The sequence below is a fragment of the Cryptotermes secundus genome, unplaced genomic scaffold (genome assembly GCF_002891405.2).
Source record: "Cryptotermes secundus unplaced genomic scaffold, Csec_1.0 scaffold753, whole genome shotgun sequence".
Lineage (NCBI taxonomy): Eukaryota > Metazoa > Arthropoda > Insecta > Blattodea > Kalotermitidae > Cryptotermes > Cryptotermes secundus.
The window spans coordinates 14,230-34,563 of record NW_019734367.1 but is presented as its reverse complement, the minus strand read 5'-3'; the positions used below and the strand labels follow the sequence as shown (position 1 = coordinate 34,563).

Sequence of the window (20,334 nt, the reverse complement as noted above, 5' to 3'; positions counted from 1 at the left end):
AGATTAGAAAAGAAACAAGTATCATGTGTGCAGGCTGTGGTGTGGCTCTCTGCAAACTTTCATGTTTCAATGTTTATCACACGAAGAAAAACTAATAAAGAGGTATGGAAAGGCATTTATTGCATAAAATATTGTATTTTAATTAGTTCCTGAAAATTTCATCTTTAAAAACCAATTTTTGTTGAAGTTGTTTAGGAAAAAGTAACTACATGCATTTTAGCGACATAAGGTTTAAAGGGCCTGCCAGGGACAGGGGTGGGATTTAAATACCCTTCGCGCCAGTCAAAGAGTTAACTTATATTACTGAATGACGTGTCCAAATGTTACTATGTAGCAAAACGGATGAAAATACAATACAATACAATACAATGCCCACTACTGGAATGAAGACAGTAGCTGAGAGGAAAAGGAGCAGATGATGAACAAAAACAAGGACAAAAAGACAGAAGGGTAAACATTTAAATAATTCTAAATGGATAAACAAACAATTAACAAATTTTTACATGTATCTGGTATAGATGACCAGTAAATTACTGTCACTCATGGAGCTGAGCCCTTCTTGAGAAACTGCCAATTATGCAGCTACTCAAGAAATACCCAGCATTGTATGGAACCTGAAGGTTCATTACTGTGTTCACAAGGGTCCTCCAATGGTCCCTGTCCTAAGCCACATCAATCCAGTCCACACCATCCCATCCTATCTCTCTAAGATCCATTTCAATATTGTCTGTCCACATACATCTTGGTCTTCCTAGTGGTCTCTTTCCCTCTGGCTTTCCCACCAATATCCTATATGCATTCCTCTTCTCCTCATTCATGCTACTTGCCATACCAATCTCATCCTTCTTGACTTGATCACCCGTTCTCAAACACCCTCAGTCTATGTTCCTCCCTTAATGTCAGGGACCAACTTCCACACCCATACAGAACCAGAAGCAAAATTATATTTTTGTATATTCTAATTTTTATGTTTTTAGAGAGCAGACGAGAAGAAAAAAGGTTCTAGACTGAATGGTGGCAAGCATTGCCTGAATTCAATCTCCTCTGTCTGTTACATTATGTAAGTTGTATCTTGCATGAAATAATACTTCTCTCATCTTTTTAGATGTAAAAATAAATGCATTTCAACAAAGGATCATTAGCAGCAATAATAAAACAGATGCCATGTTCCCATCATTAATTTTTCAGATACTAATAATCATATGATTTAAGCCACATACTGTCATGGATTGCCTAAATGCTGATTTTGAGCCTCCACTCTTTCTGTATTATCTTGTGACGGTATAGATACCCTGTCTAAGGAGTCCTCCTTCTCTGACTAACATGAAGGAAACCTCTACTACCGAAAGAATCAAAGTTCAAACCAGGCTGAAGGTAAGTCATATATTTACCTTTCCGTGAAGTAATTGGTTGAGACCTCGATTTGCCAGGGACAGGAAACAGAACATTGTAGAAGTCAATGCCACTTGTCACACTTAGGATGATCATTTCAGTTGTGCTCCAGAGGTCAGTTGCCAATTCATAATTTCCAGCATCAAGAGCAGCCTTAGTTTGCTGAGCATAGGTGTCAATAGTTCTGTATCCTTCAGTGTCTACAAATCCCTGAAAAAGTGATACATATGAGAAGGTGAATTTATCTTTAATGGGTTGGTGAAGGAACTAATGCAGATATTCCCAAAGTGTGGGGTGTGCCCCCTTGATGGGCACAAGTGGTTTACTGTGGGGGGGGGGCACATTGTTTGTGTAAAAACTATTTTAAAAGAAATATGGATAAAGGTTTTTAAAATCCTTTATTTGGTTGGGGTAGTTTAGTTGCCATACAATAGTACAGATTTCAAACTTGCTGGGCATCGGCGATTTTAGGAAGTAAATGCCAATATAAGCCTACATGCTGTTAGGGACTCAGATTTGCAGCTCTGTGAGGAATGTTAGCAAACTGGCCATTAAACCAACTCACTGCACTGATATTAACGGGTACCTGAGAGCTGTTCAACGCCTCAAGTTGATCATTTTCACCCTCTAGGGCCAGAAAGCTGAGTTCTGAACAATACAACTGTTGTCACAAACCTTGCGAAACCATCATATTCATTGTTAGTGTAGTGTAAGTTAGTGAATAAATGCACTTGCACTGTAGATATTCTTCAGTGACATGATGTGTAAATACTTCAGTGATAGAATATGTGTTAACATATAAACATCTTAGTTCCATAATGTACAGACATAGAATGTACATACCATAATATTTGCTATGTGTAGTCATTAAATTAGTATCGAGCACTTCTAAGTGGCGTTTCGTGAACCATGGAATAATGCATACATTTTTAATGGGTACAACAAGAAAACCAGACAACAAACCTACAGCAAATAATTGTCATAGGTGAATATCAAAATTGAAATCACATAAGTAAACATGCTCAGTAGCTTTGTAATACATCACTATCAGATACTATGGTCTCTTGACAGATTGCTCATGTATCACAAGACAGAAGAACAGGTGATTGAGAAGTTTAGAAACAATCTTTTTCAGTAGAGATTGACGACTGTAGCAGTGTTGGTCACTTGATAGTTTACATGTGATATGTTGATGATGACAATAAATAGTAAAGATGTGCTTTTATGGAAACCTATAAAAAGAAGAGCAACAGTAAAAGAACTCTCCAAATTGTTGATCATTTAATGAAAGAAAAAAGCATAAAATGGGCAAAATGTCATGGAGTATGCATGGATGCAGCTTGGCTAATGGCAAGAAATAAAGAGGGACTGCAGTCCTTAATTAAATGATCAGCCCCAGAAGCTACAAGGCCACACTGTGTGATACATTGTGAATCACTGCCTATGAAGGAATCATGCCCAAAACTGAGTGAAGTGATGGATACAGTGATCAAAACTGTACTCTACATAAAGATTCATGCATTGAAAAGCAGACTTTTTGCAGAATTATGCGAGGAAATGGTGGCACAGAATCAGTCACTCTCATTTTAAAGTAATTCTTGCTGGCTGTCAGGTGGAAGTGTCGTGGCATATTTACAACTTGCGAGGAGTAGCACTGTTTTTAGGAGAATAAAATGTAGTACATGCTGAACATTTTCACAATGAACATTTAGTTTCTAAGTTAGTTATTTAAATTATATATTTCAGAAGTTCAGTACATTGAAACCAAGTATGCAAGAGAATTATACTAACATTATTGTAGTGACTGAAAAAGTGAAGACATTTATTGAGAAGATGGGCTTCTGGGTTAGAATAATAGATTGGAAAAATTTGAACATGTTTTCTCGTTTTAAGAATTTTGTGGAGGAAAACAGTGTGGAAGTAAGTGACACTGGAATTTATCGAAGATTGGCTGGTTAATCTGTAGGTCAGGTTTTCTAAGCATTTTCAAGTAGTGAGTAATAAATACAAATGGATCACAGATCCAGCCCATGCTGATTCACCCCAAAATTGCTACTTTTCCCTTGAAGAAGAAGAACACTGTATTGATGTTATATCTGATACTTCTTTAAAAGTCAAGTTTCCTAGGAAGTTATACATAGACATTGAGGCCAGGCCATAGCTCAAGTGGTTAGTTGCTGGCTTCCCACCGCAGCAGCCCAGGTTCGATCCCGGGTCTGGTCAAGTGGGATTTGTGGTGGACAAAGTGGCGCTGGGGCAGGTTTTCTCCAAGTACTTCAGTTTCCCCTGCCAATCTTCATTCCACAAATTGCTCCACAATCACCCCCCCCTATCATCTGGGGCTGATACAATAGGCCAGAAGTGGCTGCAGTACAAGGGACTTAGTCCCAAACAACTGGCAATAAAAAATATATATATAAACATTGGAGGGGAGTTCCCTCAGCTCAGCAGGAAAACTCAGAACATCCTTCTGCTTTCTGCAACATCCTATCTTTACAAGACTGCCTTTTCAGCTGTGGTGGCCCTCAAAACAAAATATCATTCTATGACGAACCTGAAAAATGACCTTAGAGCGGCCAATCCAAAACTCCAACCTCAGTATGATAAGTTACATTAAAAAAGTCAACCACATCCAGCTCACTTATCTGGGCATGAAGTGTATATTTTATTTCAGTCCTTTAAATTAAATGCACTGAATAAAACACAGTAAATTATAAAAAATATATACTCATAGCTAAATTTTATATCAGATCTGTTTGCACTTGTTTTGGAAGAGGGGCATGAAATTTACAAACTGTTTTAATCTTGGCGGAACATATAAAAGTTTTGGAACCTCTGAACTAGAGTTTTATTCTTGTGAACATTAAAAATTGACATATGGAATACTGAAGGTTTTCCTTAAAAATGAACAAATAAAGTAAAGTAAATATGCTTAAAACTACATATATGAACATATAAAAAATTTATGACAAATTCATGGTATAACAGGCAATAAACCATTAAAAAATATAACAAAATTTAAATGCCTAAGAAAAACAATAACAGACAAAATTTAGTCTTATTATGAAATTAACTGAAGAATATGTTCAGAAATTGCTGCATTTATATTTAGTTCATAAATAATTAATCCCTTCTCTAATTGCCAAAACATTAAAGAATAATATTTGTAAAAACAATAATATAGCACATATTTTGTATACATATGAAACATGGCCTCTTACTTTGAGAGAAAAATTAAAACTTGGGCTCCTGGTATTTCAAAATGTTCAAGAAAGTACTTGGACCCAAGGGCCAACTGAAGAATGTCAGTGTGGAAATCACTTAACACTACTTTACTGGGGTGGCAAATCGAGGATGAATTGACTGGGAAATCTGAAATAGTGCATATGCAGCATTCTGACAGGGAAGTGTCTTAGGAAGCACAAGACTAGAAAATACTCGGGTGGATATTATGCAAATGGATTTTGAGAAGAAAACTTGAACTGAAATAGCTTAGGACTACATGAATGATGGGTCTTAGTATTATTGGTGATAAACTTTCAGATTCAGTTACAAGTAATTCAGTGTGTCAGTTACTTGATAAGTCATTCAGTCAGCTAGGAAGCCAGGTAATTAGTCAGTTTTTATACGCTTTATTTTTACACATTTGCTATGAGAATTGTCATGACTGAAATTAGTGATATTACTATGTAAATGATAGTCTGTAAAGGGAGTGGGGGACAAAATATTTGTCTCTTTTTTAATCCAATTGAAGAATGAAAATAACTGATTGTACAGATGCATAGTCTAGAATGTGATTTAGTTCAAAGAGAAGACAACTTATACGACAATTCAAATTAAGCCTCTAAACAAAATTGAGTGACACACTGAAATTTCAATGTCTGCACACATACCAATTGCAGGAGAAATGGTGCCCATGTGAGAACAGAGTCAATGGGAGACACCCAAGAATCTCCAAGAGCAACTCCTTTCAGCGGTACTTCAATATTCCCTTGACTGATTGCCTGAAATGGAATATTTTATTAGAGTTTTACTGCAGAATTTGGTAACAAAAATCTTACTTTCCTTGTTAGTAACAAAGAAAGTCTTGCATACTATTGATTTGTTAGTGCTTCAAACAACCATGAATGTTGGTTAATAAAAAGATTAAACTAAGAAAATATTCAGATCGTCATTTCATTTGATCACTTACACTTGATGTGACTTTGACTATCATGTCTAAATCATTAATATACTTCTCTTGGCATATAAATGAAATCCCAGTTTTCTTCAAGTGGAAGAGAACTTTCATAAATACTGTGACATGATGCCTAAATTCAGAATCTTGGAAGTGGTGAAGCACTGAAGAGGCATTTATTGCCAGGTGCTGTTAAGCGCTAATCACTGAGGGACACTTGTGCACCCAGTATTTGAGGAACTGTTAGAGGTAATTTTCTCCCATCAGTCCACAACCAGGTGATATACAGTGAGCTTGTGAGCCTTCAGAAGAATCCTTATTATCAGAGCCAGAAGCCTAGGAACATGTCTGTGACAACAGGCCAGCAACAAAGAGTGATATATGAGATTACAAAAAGGTAGTGCATGTTTGTAAATTGCATAATTATTTGTAAAGCAAATGATTCAGCATCTAATAAATCCAATTACCAATCCACAACCTGTGTAGTCTCTATCATGTGACAATACTTTCGATGTCAATACCAAATTTACTTGCATGTCAATAGTATACAAAATGAGCTATGATTAATAGTTTGTTCCAAACTTTGTATATTCAGGCAGGGCAAATTTCATTTAAATAACAGTTAATTATTATTATTCTTTAGGAAATTGAGTAAGGCTACCAGCACCTAGTCCATCTTTTGGATCTCCTCATATTTCCCATTTGTTGAAGTTTATACCACAACACTTTCTTTGTGGACCATTTGTTATCCATTCATTCAAAATGGAAGCCTTATTGTGACGTGTATTTCCTAATATCATCCAAGGTGCTAGTACCTCCTCCGTTCTCTAACCATTCAGTTATTTACATGATATTTTCCTGATACTATTTTACTAAGAATTGTAAATGTTCTAATGCTTATAAAACCTAACACATTCCTTTATTTGTTTGTGCTGTTGGTATTATAGTCATTAATAATAATCATTTTTATGTTCATATTACACCCTCACATTAATATTGTCACATGTGGGGTGGTATGCATAATGATTGGATTTATTAGCACTTTGGTTATGCACTCTCTCCTAATTACATTTAAATACAGCGCTATCACTGATTTATACACACACTGGTCCTCTCTCCAGTACCACAATTAAAATGCAGTAACTATAACAGTCTCACTAAATTACACACTCACAATCCCACTGCACTATAGCACACATAAAGTCTTCCATTCACAAATTAACTCTTCTTCAAATACGAACTTCCTGTGGCTGTCTCCTACTGAGAACTCAGAGCTTAGAACTCTGTCACTTACTAGTTCCAATTTTCTCACTCGCGTGCTTCCACCACTACTATTTATCTCATAACTGCCAGCTTAGGGACTCTGCTCATTTATACAGTTGAGGGACCGACATTGAACTGTAAACACATATCACGTGACCCTTACCTACTGTTGCTGACATTATCGCACAAACGGAAGCTGACAGACACACAGGAAACACATGTCACATGACGGCCACTTACTGTTCCTCTGTGACATCACCGCTCCTGCGCCAGCTTGCTCTACTGTTGCATGCGCATATCGTGTTTACAGAGATGTTGCCTGACAACAGGCTGCATAACCCCACTGTTTCCACTGCTGTGTGGAATGGACAACACAGAAACCACAGCCTCCTCTGTTGTTGAGCAACCTAGCAACCGACTGTTTATCACGAGTTTGTCTTCACGGTAACTTGTTTATCACTCGTTGCCTACCAATGGGTGTACATGTAACAATATTTAATTGTTCTTATTGGCTGATTATTGAATTATATTACTAAATTCTTAATGTTGTTATTTCACATAAGGTTACTAATAATTACAGTAAGAGAAAACGTATATAGGGATTTGACTGTAGGTTGCGGTGCAAGGGCCAAGAAGGCCTACCCCTCATACATTCATATAAAGATTCTGAACACATTTCATTTATATGCCATATTGTCAAATTTATGTTAACAGGAACAGACAAAATCAATATATTTGGAATATCTTATCCTTTCATTGAAAATTCAAGGAGGATGAGGTGGGCAGGGAATGTAGCACGAACAAGGGAGATGAGGAGTGCATATAGGATATTGGTGGGAAAGCCAGAAGGAAAGAGGCCACTGGGAAGACCAAGATGTAGATGGGTGGACAATATTAAGATGGATTTTAGAGAGATAGGATGGGATGGAATGGATTGAAATGATCTGGCTCAGGACAGGGACCAGTGGAGGGCTCTTGTGAACACAGTAATGAACCTTTGGGTTCAATAAAATGCTGGAAATTTCTTGAGTAGCTGCAGAGTTGGTGGCTCCTCCAGAAGGGCTCAGCTCCGTGAGTAAGTAAGTACATTCATTGAAAATTGATGAATTACTATCAATAGGAACCTGCATATTTCATGCCATCCTCTTTAGATATGACATACTAGAAGTATAATAATGAATTCTTTTAACAACCTACATAATTTTGAAGTTGCACTTTCAGTATATTGAGCCTATGCTCTGAATGAGTAAGCATCACATGGTAAAATGCCAAGATGTTTCACAAATGTAATGCAGAAGAATGACCTTGTCCAGTTCAAGGGCATATTCTGCAGCCATCTTTCCACCATATGACTCAGAGAAAATGTAGAGTGGAACACTTTTGAACTCAGGATGTGCCTGCAGGAACACTCCAGTGAATGTGACAAGGTCTTTTGCTATCTCTGCATTTGTCTTAGTGAGTGCAGAGTTGGTATCCACGTAGCTGAAGCCTGTCCCCACAGGGTTATCAATGAACAGGACATTCACATGTTTCACCTGCAGGAAGAAAATGAGCAATAAATAGATTAGACAGGTTTAAGTCCTGATAGGAGCACTTCAATTTTTCTCTTTGCCACCATGTCAAGAAATACTACTTTGTACACCCAGCTGGCATCTAATGAGAAATGTTGATTCTTTCTCCAAGGCTGAAATGTTGATCCTGCCTTTTCTGCTAAAAGTTAGGTAAAAGTAACCAGACTGGTATGTATTATGAGCAACCTTTTATGAGTGTGGCCAAAAGAAAGCATTAACCTTCTGAATTTAAACACAAATTTCAACATAATATGCTATGTATGAAAACACTGCTGGGTTCTGGTATTCTTCTGGCTTATGACTTCTGGAGGTACCAGTGTTTTGGAAGAACATATTAGCCTCATTTTCAGGGTAGCATATTCCTGCAAGATGCTGGTATTCACCTACTAGGTGTCAACATGTCATAACCAAGAAGACCACAGACTGAATCTATTTTCATTAAATGTTTCATTAAATTAACTTATATGACTGGAATCTATTTGATTCTACATGTTTTGTTTCAATTTTTGTATTTTATACTTTTTTATTTATGTACTTAGTTCTTGCTCTATTAATTTTAAGAATAATCACTGTATGGACATGTCCTATATCTCACTTGTATTGTGGATCCATGGAACGAAAAATAAATGAATGAATGAATGAACTGAATCTATATCACCATACAAACCATTGTTATGATGCCAGGAGGTGTGCGGTATAGGGTACCTGTTCGAGGATATATCCCTATAGTAGTCCCTTCCCAAATCAATGAAAGACCTTTCTCTTTTCTAATCAAATAAAAAAAGTAATATTTATTTACATTAGCAAAAGAATGACATAACTGATCTCACTCCATCTGGTAGGATTGCAATTACCTCTCCTGTCTATAAAAGATATCAAGCCTGGCTGTGACCAAAACAGATCTCCACTTACAAAATGCTGAAAAATACATGGACACCATGTCTCCACTCGACAATTGTAGAGGTCTGTGGTCAGCCAGCTCTCGTCTATGTCACCTAGGGTTGTCGGCTCCCTAGAGGATGGGTCTTGCTTTGATCTTACAACACTTGTGTCTACTAAAGAACTGACCCACACTTCCTTCCTAACCCTAAAAATAACAACGGTTTCCCCCAAGGCCCATTGTAACAGAAGTTACAATTGGATAATCATTCTCTGTCTTGTTTTCTCTCTTTAAAACTGGCCATCTTTGTTCTGTAATTTCAAGTGAGTTGGACTTTGCTCTCACTGCTACATGCGTCACTAAACCTGCTGTACAGGAGATAAACGTGGCCTGGACTTGCTGACTTGGCTCCCGACACTCTCTGACTCACATCATACATCCTGTGGGTCTTAGTTGTATGCAGACACAGTGTGTTTGATCGAATATGTGTATAACAAATAATTTGAAATATTCACTTAATACCTACTACTACATGTCCCTATCCCTTCTAAGTACACACCAATATATAGTATATATATATGTATAAAACAAATAAAGGTGAATGGGTCATTTCATAACACCATAAGTTTTTTTTTTGTGTTGCATTATTAAATTAATCATAAACTGCTCTACTGTTTGTGTACACCATCTCCTCAAAGTCACTGCATCAGACATGTACTCATGTAATCTGCAGGAGCACTGACATCTACAAAATTTGTATTACATTAAATGTATTTATCACTCTTTTAATGACTCATTACTTATGGAATAATTCTTTCTCCTGCAGACTCTTTATGTATTTTTTCATACATCTGAACACTGTTCTCATGTTGTTAATTTTTATCGTATTTTACTGTATTGTCTTTTTTATCTCATTTCATTTTCAGTGTGCGCCTTGACTGGCTTCCTTGTCATTGTGAGACACTTAAATATTGTCATGTGTATCTTGGTAACGCGACAGTAAATAATCAGTTCCGGATCTGATAACTTGATTTATTAGATAATTTTCATGTTTAACTACAATTAGTTATTACACTAACACAACAACTACTGGACTGACTTGAGTGAGGTCTTCCTGATGAATCTTCTCATTGTTCGCTGCTCCCATGTGTCCACCCATGCATTGCCCAGCAATGGATGCCCTACTGTTGCACATTTGTTGCTGTGATATGTGTTTACTGGTCAGTCACCTAGCAACGCTGTGTCCATCTATGTTACATTATTATTTCCATGAGTCCAGAATTTGCCTCAGATGTGGACAACGAGAGTTAATATTTTTGTGTTCAGTGAATACCTGCTTCTGTACTAATTATTGTGGGACATCACTGCTATCAACTTCATATAAAATTTTATTCAATATTCTTCTCTGAAGGTTAAGCCCATACATAGATGAAATTATTATGGATCATCGGTGTGCATTTTGATGTAACAGATCAACTAATGATTAGATTTTTGCATTTATCAGATACTGGAGAAAAAATGGGAGTACAGCGAGACAGTACATCAGCTATTCATACACTTCAAGAAAGCCTATGATTCAGTCAAGGGGAAGTATTGTACAATATTCTGATAGAGTTTAGGGTACCCATGAAACTAGTTAGGTGGGCACACAGATTATCTGGTGAAAGTGGTGAAAGAGGATTTATTTCGCGTATTTTCATAGCATTATGACTTATGGAATAATCTTTTGGGGAACCTCTTCTCATAGTGGTGATATATTTAGGCTTCAAAAAAGGGTAATTAGAATTATTACTAATTCTAAGAAAAGAGACTCTTGTAGAAATTTATTTAAGGATTTGAACATTTTACCGTTTTATTCTCAACTCATATTCTCGTTATTAATTTTTGTAATAGATAACATTGAGTTATTTAAAACCAACACTGATCTACATAGTATAAACATTAGAAGTAAAAACAATTTGAAGTTGCCACAAGCAAGGTTATCCAGCTATCAAAAAGGGGTTTATTATATGGGCATTAAGACTTACAATCTGCTTCCATCCTCATNTTTTTTTTATACTTCATGTTAAAGTCATTGTTGAATACATATGTTACTGGTACTTTTAATTTATGGTTTTATCTTATTGTATTTAAATGAAATTTTAATAATGTGTGTACTGTATCATATATCGTTCTTATCGGGTATTTTGACTCTGTTCCAATGATTGGGAACTTAGACTAGTATTTACTTTGTGACGAACCAGAAATAAAGCGGCAATCAATGGAATGGTACCATGCAAATTTGCCCAAGAAAAAGAAATTCAAATCTGCGCCTTCGGCAGGAAAAGTTATGGTTACAGTCTTTTTTGATTCAGAAGGGCTTTTGCTTGTGGACATCATGCCACAAGGAACCACCATTAATTCTGACGCATATGTGGCAACCCTACAGAAACTTCAAGCTCAACTGAGTTGTGCTTGACCATATCAGCAGAAACAGGATGTTTTGCTGTTGCACGACAACGCCCGACCACACGTCAGTCAGAAAACAAAGGATAAGATCACAAAACGTGGATGGACAACATTGCCACACCTTCCTTATAGTGCTGATGTGGCACCTTCTGATTACCATCTCTTTGGTAAAATGAAGGAATCCCTTCGCGGAACAAGATTTGAAGATGAGGATGCCCTCATTATGGTGGCTCAGATGCTCTGGTCCAGAGTTTTGCCATGCTGGCATTCAGGCCCTAGTTCAAACATAGCGTAAGGCAGTGGAAAGGGATGGAGATTATGTGGAGAAGTGATATTTTGTTCTTAAGGAAGTATCAACATACTATATAAGTAGTAAAGGTCTGGAATAAAAATTGATTTTTTAAAATAAATGTTGTGTATTACTTTTGGAGTGACCCTTGTATCAAAATATGGTCAATTTGTGTGTCTTCCCATCAGGAGATGTATAAGTACATTTATGAATGTTACAATGTGGGAAGATCATACTTCTGACCGTAAGATTTTTTGATGTGTCAAAGTTTACTACTGTAACTCCTTATCATTACCAATTTCGTGCAAACTCTCATTCCCAATCATTGGTTTGGAAGTGTCTTCCTTATCTACTTTTGCATTGAAATCTCCTAACAAAATTTTCATATGTAACTTTGTGAATTTATCAAACACATGATCTAGTTTTTTCTAGAACCTGCCCTTTATATCATCAGTTTTATATTCTACTGCGGCATGAACATTCAGAATGATGATATCACACCGACCTCCTAGTACAGGGAGATTGAGAAGTCGCACGCATCACACTAAGCAATTATATTTTGCTGGTTTAATGCACAAACTACAAGACATACAGCACTTACTATTAATGTTTATAACCTTACATCTTAGAAATGCAAAATCAAATCATGTCTTTGCAACATACTTGTATGCTCGAAATGGTTTCCCTGTTCAGCAATGCATGCATGAGCTCTTTTTACCATGTTTGAGGCCACTTTGTGGAGCACCTGTAAACTGATGATGTCAATCGACATTGTAATGTTTCTCTGGAGGTCATCCAGTGTATGTTTTTATAGACAATTCCTTTGGGGTACCCCGAAAGAAAAAAAATCTGCGGGTGACAAATCGGGAAAATGCGGGGGCCACAATCCTTTTGAAATGAGATGGTCACCGAAAAACTCACGCAGGAACTGCATGGTTTCATTAGATATGTGACATGTGGCACTGTCTTGCTGCAACTAACACTCACGTTCATCAACTTCAAGAAGCGCAATAAACTGTGTAATGATGTCTTGGTACACTGGACTGTTCACTGTTGTTTCAAAGAAAATTGGGCCCACTATTCGACATGATATAGCATACCACACTCCAATTTTATGATGGTGCAAGGGCTTTTCATGTAACACATGTGGATTTTCAGATGGCAAAATCCTATTGTTCTTACTGTTCATGCAGCCACTAAAGTGAAACCATGCTTTGTCAGTGAAGAAAACCCAATAAAACTCTTCAATTCCATGGTTCCACAATGAAAACTTGTTGTTCTTGGGAAAACAACATGTTTGTCACGCAATAAACAAAGCTATACTATAGACGTCATATGATCAATACATGACATGGCATTTCTACTCGTTGTTAGTACTCCTACAGTACCATCTAGCAGTAGGAGAGATAATTATATTAAATGCAATACGATTTATAACAACTTTTAGTTTGATGTGTGTGACTTTTCGATCTCCCTGAATTATGTATGACATCCTATCACTAATGAACTCTACCCTCTTAACTGCTGATATGATTCTCTTATGTACAAAAGAGCCTCTACCTAATTCATGATTTTCAGTCCCCTTTCCATAGAAAAATGTATATTCGCCTGCTGATTCATTGCCACCTCCACCCCAACTGACCTCCTGTACTCCCACTAAATCTAACTTATATTTTGAGATTTTTTCCCCCACTGCCCTGAGCAAACCTGTCCTATACATACTCCTAACTTTCCAAGTATCAAATCTCATATCCATTTTCTTTCGCTTAGGTCGTTTATCCAAGAAGTTCGCCCAGGCTGAAGGCTTCTTATGATCTTTCATAAGGAGCTTGTTTCTTAGAGTGAGGAGTGTTAGTCCCACGCCCAACAGCCAAATTGGAAGATCACCCCTTGTTGCCTCTCCACAACTGCTTCCCAGCTACACACCCATTGAGAGCACCCCACATCAACAAACCTGAAACTGTCTGACAGTAATAAAAATCTGGTCGTAAGCCCAAGATGGGTGCTTTATTCCAAGACAGACTGGCCAAGTGATCATCAATCATAACATAAGAGTCAGACTCAGACATGAGTTGTCCAGTGATTAAGATTAGATATTTTTAGGGAACCCAATAGAGTAGGTAACTCCCCCCCCCCTCACCTGATGATGGAAACAGATCACGTCTCCAAAATGTTGTGTTCTCTAGTTTTTCAGAATATGGGCAATGGACAAAGTCCAAAAACCCAATAATTCTAAGGTTTTGGACACCAGATACACATTCTTTGATCTTTGTAATTAAATTGGGGGTTTATTCCTAGCAGCCCTAGGAAGCATCATTATTGCTATTTCATCTAAGACAATTTAATTCTAATCTGCTTTTCTATACCACACAGTTCCTAACAGTTGTATATTTCAGTGTTTTTGATTGGAAATAAGACTTATTTCAGTCCTAATAACTAAAATGGAGACATCTCTGATTGAAAAATGAATTAAAGTAATGTCTGCTTGAGTTATGTTGGTTTCTACATTCCACAGAAGTGATATCTGGCTGACATGGTTTGGGCAGTGATTGAAGTTAGCTCTATCAAAGAGGCCCAACAAGATAGGTGTCTCCTCCCTCACCAGGGGACTGAAACAGATCCAGTTTCTGAAACATTAAGCTCTCTAGTTTTTAGAATACCCAGTAATTCTGAGTGCTACACCCATTGTCAGAACCCTTTATAATCTGGTGTAAGAATGTCTGACAGTGAAACACCAATAATAATGATTGCTGTACTGCCATGAGACTGGTTGAGGGCAGTTAATAACTAGCCCCTTCTACCATGTCTTCAATGCTGGGCTGTATTCTAAAGGCATAATGACCATAACAAATTTTGCAAAAGTTGAACAGCTGTGTCACTCCCCCCCTCCTGTCAGCATGATATAATGTAGACTAAAATCTAATGGCACATTTACATGGGAATATATAATTTTTATTGTTGGGAAATGCTACAGATAATTAGTTTTATAACTTGAGGGATGACTGGTTACATTAGTTTCTGCTATTTTCTCAAGTTCTTTTAAGTGAGGTTATGTGGTAAAGTGCAGCTTGCCTACCCAAGAGTGGATGCGAACATTGAGGTTCATGTCCACAATGCCAATTTCTTCAAAGTTTCCATAGCCAGTAGAGGATGCACCAGGACCGCCCTGCAGCCAAATCACAAGAGGCTCCTCAGTGGTCCGCTCATGGTAATACAGCCAGTAGAACATGTGAGCATCAGGACGTACCGTCACGTACCCCCAGTCCTGTTCCCCAGGACCGACTCCAGACCAGCCTGAAACAAAGCAATAACGTAAAGGTGTAATGTTACCCCTGGGCCATGACAACATACACTAGGTATTCTTAACATCAGCACGGGTGGTAACATTCAATCTTCTACCTGCTTTATTCCTGGAGAAAAGAGCTCCTGAAACCTACCAAACATGAGTCTCGGTGGGCTACACAGCTGGTCTATAGATGAAAGGGGCGAGGAAACAAGTCCCTACCCCATTTACTCATTATGTTAATTCACTGCAGCCTACTGTTGACAGAGGTAATAGGCAACACACATACTACACTACACAGTCTCCTAAATTCTATTAGCTGTAAAACTTCTCTGTAATCCAGGGAATGCAGGAAGGCTTTCTTTTTGTGGGAGAGAATAGGTTTTAAATATACAGACAATGATTTGTTTTATGTAAATACACCTATTACATATAGTAAGTAGCTAACTTCATTTCTGTGAAGTACATGACATTACCAGTGGGGGAGGTTATAAGCCTACTTTCAGCAGCCTGGAGGATCTAACACCTACACCTCTACTTGCCTGATATGGAGAAACCTGCAAGTAACAATACTACTGCTGCCACAACATTCAAGGTTATGGCACTGAAAAAAAGGTTTCCAGTTAGAACTAAAATAATTACTGATAATAACACCTTTGTGCTGATATCTCATTCCATGAGGAGAATCCTATAGACTAAAGGAAGGAAACAAACATGGTTTGAAATTTCTGTTCTATGTAACTGAATGTTGGACAACTACATCAAGAGACATAATGGAATACAACTAGTAGAGATGAAATACCCATACTAAAGATCAGTTGAAGGCTGCACTACACCAGACCAATATTAGGAAATAAATTAAAATACAACCAGTACAGAATAAACTGAATAAACACCATTAAAACTTCATAAACTGATTTGATATAATAACAAATGAAAACGCAATGAAAGAGGTTCTACAATATAAAAAAAGGACACTAAGACCGAGGAAGACATGGAATAGATGGAATGAGCATGTGAAATCAGCACATGCTTCATTGCCTGCACAGTGATGTAGATAATAATAATAAAAATTAATTCATTTAACTGCTTGCCAGCAGTGTGTGGTCTGTAACAGGCGAACACTGAAAATACATACTTAGTCCAGTTGTAGAATGTAATCGTCATGATTGGCATCCAGTTTGGGTAACAACCAGCTTTCCAACATGTCCGAAAATGGGTCGCCGGTCACACTTGCTTCAGTGAATAAAAATGGGCCGTGCACGTTTTCGCGGGACACCGCACAGAAAACGTTGACTTTTGGAGAGTCACATCGGGGCTCTGGTGCGTCTTTTTGAAACCGTGCATGAAATACACGCTACACTGTAATCACTGATCTGGAGCAGCAGAACACCTCAAAACAGAGGACACAGAAAGCTTTCTATCTCCACAGCGCCATCTTTGAAACTGGCGCCGCGGCGCCCGGGGCCCCCGCGGCCGTGCAGTAAGCAGCGTAAGCAGTGAACTGCTGGTAGCGCACGAGAAACTCTGACATCTTGGACGACCTGGGCAGTTGACGTGATTGCTGTCATGCTGTTGCTGGAGATTTGTTATGCCCGTGTAAGGTGAGCAATAAATTTTTTATTTACTTTTGAAATCGCAGCATACTTTTGTGTATACCCTGTAAAAAGCTAGACTAAGCACAATAGACCACTGTAGGCCCCGGTGCAAGAGCCGAGATGGTCCACCACTTATACATTCATACAAGACTACAACTAGAACTAGGCTAAAATTTAATACTAGGCAATAAAGTAAAATAGGTAACATGATAATGATGTGACTCAGTTGGATTAAGAAAGGAATATGTTTTGCCAAGTGACATTTTTATTTATTGAAAATATCCAGAGATTTGCTGCTGATGTTTGCAGCCATGATGCACCTATTGAAGGGCTAAGTCTCAATACATTAGTGACGTTAAAGGTGGAAAAATCTCTAATTTGCTTAGTGGATACGCAGAGACTAACGCTAATAAGAAATAAAGCGTCACAAATTGTAAACAATTCAGCATTGATATACTGGGTTTCTGGACTTTATCCATCGTCCTGGTTTTTAAGATAACAAATAAAAACACGACGTTTCGGAAACTGGATCTGTTTCCGTCCTCAGGTGAAGGAAAAGGGAAACACCTATTCTGTTGGGTCCGTTAGAAATCACTCAATCACTGTGATCCAGTTGATCACTCAATCCAGTGATTGAGGCTAGCTCTTTCTAACGGACCCAACAGAATAGGTGTTTCCTTTTTCCTTCACCTGAGGACGGAAACAGATCCAGTTTCCGAAACGTCGTGTTTTTATTTGTTATCTTAAAAACCAGGACGATGGATAAAGTCCAGAAACCCAATATATCAGTGTGTTATACACCATCATCAGAATCCTATAGTAACTACTTAATTCAGCATTGATTATAATTACAAGAGGAGTCAGGCTGAATGAATCGATTGCTGTATACATTTTCAAACTTTCTTTGTATGCTTTCCAGCTTATTAAGGTAAGATTATTCCCGAGGACACGTACTCAGAAGTTTAAAACGAATTGAAGTATTATACTATAAAACGTCTAGACTATCCAGAGAAGACAGATTTTATGTGACGAAATGAATTAATCCTAACAGCTTTAGTGCCTGTAGTAAAAATGATGATAAAAAATGCAGTTTTATATAAAATATAAACCAAAATATCTTGTAAACAATCATTTTGTCCTATTAATAGATCACCCAAAAGGTAATTAAAATGAACACTGATAGTTTTACAAGAAATCATATTTGTTTTCAATATCTCCAATTTCGTATAATTTTCAATGCACAACTTTTGTACCGAGGCTATATCGGATTTTAGTAACTTACAACCATCAGCAGATTTTATGAGGAAATATTTTCAAATTATTGGCAAAAAGCAGAAACCTTGCTGAGATGGTTGAAATTTAAATTTACCCAGTAATTCTGTGTCATCCACCATCACCAGAACCCTTTAGAATTAATAAACGGAGGCTTATGAGATCACCTTGCTGTCTATGTGTGTATGTGTTTGTGTGCCTGTGTATCCATCCTTAATTATGACTATATCTATTAGCTCTACTATAGTATCCACACTAACAAAAATATTATTTAAAACCAAATGTGGGCACGCAAATTTTAGAAACTTCCAAGGATGACTTTCAATTATGAGACCAGAATGAATTTGATGTCTAATAGATCCATTTTTTCACTCTAATAATAAATTATGTGACCAGATACTGTGTGACAATGTTCCAAACCAGAGTTTCAAGAACTCTTGCTCCACAGGCCACTAGTGGCCTGCGAAAACATTTCAAGTGGTCCCCTCCATCTAGGTCAAAGCTTTTGTTAATGCACAAATAAGCATATGGTATGCATGACAACATATTTATAGTTTTTAATTTCAAAATTTGTACGGTGTAACTATTGAATAAATTTCACATACATTCCATTTAAAATTCTTAAAATATTTTGTTTGGTATTCTCGTAGTCCACCGCAGAAAATCATTTAAGTGGTCCATGATTCAAAAAAGATTTTGAACCCATGTACTAAAGCCTGCCTACTTCTCCCTTTTGATATAAATGAAGTATTTCATAAATCATTTTGAACCAACTTTAGTCACATGTCCTCTTTCACCGTGCGGAGAGAGAGAGACTAATTTCGTTGACGAATGTGTTGGTGCCCAAGTTGCCAGCCATCAAACTTCTGATGGATCGGATACTTTCTGTGCTGCTGTGCAAAGCAAAAGCACGTATCTGAAAATTATCAAAGATTAGACTGAAAAATCGACATTTGGAGAGAATTTTTTCTGTCAATTTAGTCTTGGAAGATTGAGACTTGCACATGCCTAAAGTTTGTCCTTCAGAGACAGTGATATGAAGTAGGCTATGGATTACACCACATTACAATTGCAAGACAGCAGTATGAGACTTATTCACCCTTAAATTCTTTTGTCTTTTGGAAGTATAAAGGTGAAGTTCTCTTTCTTGGCTATATGAATTGGTCCTTTGCACATAGCATACCTGAATTAAGGCTGATGAGAAATATTGCAGCTAGGAGCAAAATCTTCATTTTAACTTACAACCTCATTTTGTATCACAACACTTACCTGTGATACATTGAAACTTACTGATTAAGCCTGAATATGATGACTACAAAATGGACTGTATTTATACCAATTCACCTGCCTTAATCACTTCTGAAAAGTGATATTTAGTTCAGATAACAAGTAGAATGACATCTCATTTGAGATATAGGTCCTTGTCAGGCTGCAATCTAACACAGGCCATGCAAACACTTCAGAATGGAGATACATCTAAAATATCAAAGGACAGATTTCTGTGACAAGAGCACAGATGCTAGAAATCATATTTACAAGGAAGAATAAGAGCTGCCGATCCCATAGCCAAGCAGTCTAAGGGGAAAATAATATTAGATGAGCATAATGCAGTATTTTAGGTGTAAAACACAAGTGGCCGTGGTCTGTGTTTCTCTGTGTTGTCTTCAGATTGTAATGGACTTTTGAAAGTGTAATCCCCTGCCCAAGCATTGTTACACATTGAGTGAATGTATGAGGGGTAGGCCTCCTCTGCCCTTGCACCGCGACCTGCAGTGATCTATTCTGCACATTGGGCCTAATAAGAAATTAGGAAACCTCTAAATTGAGTCCCTGGCCAGAATCAGGCTGTCTAGGACCAAAGAACAAATGTTCATGCAATATGAAAATTAATTGGAGACTTTCGTAGCTACGTTCATCCGAAACGTTGGTAAGCATTTACCAGATTACACGGCGTCACACTCCAGATGATAATATCCTTGCACCAGTGTGAGAACTTCAAATCTCACGTACATGTAAACATATTGTTCAGGTACATAAACTGAAATAAAGTTAAAGAAACATGACATGATTCTCACAGAACAGATGTACCTTATGCAGGATAATTCATTCCGAGGAAGCCGTGAATTAATAATTATAAATCACACTGATGAAAACGGAACTT

The 20,334-nt window shown here is 37.4% G+C and overlaps 1 protein-coding gene across 1 annotated transcript in view; it reads right to left on the bottom strand.

Moving 5' to 3' along the window:
• Positions 1-19,896, bottom strand: part of LOC111868921 (retinoid-inducible serine carboxypeptidase) — a 37,657-nt gene extending 17,761 nt beyond the window's left edge. The window contains exons 1-5 of the mRNA XM_023860036.2: positions 19,357-19,896; positions 15,097-15,314; positions 8,137-8,367; positions 5,286-5,396; positions 1,392-1,602 (exon numbers count right to left, since the gene is read on the bottom strand). Of these exons, the coding sequence (XP_023715804.1) occupies positions 1,392-1,602; positions 5,286-5,396; positions 8,137-8,367; positions 15,097-15,314; positions 19,357-19,405 (820 nt within the window). The 5' untranslated portion in view covers positions 19,406-19,896. The remainder of the gene's footprint in view (positions 1-1,391; positions 1,603-5,285; positions 5,397-8,136; positions 8,368-15,096; positions 15,315-19,356) is intronic.
• Positions 19,897-20,334: the final 438 nt, after the last annotated feature.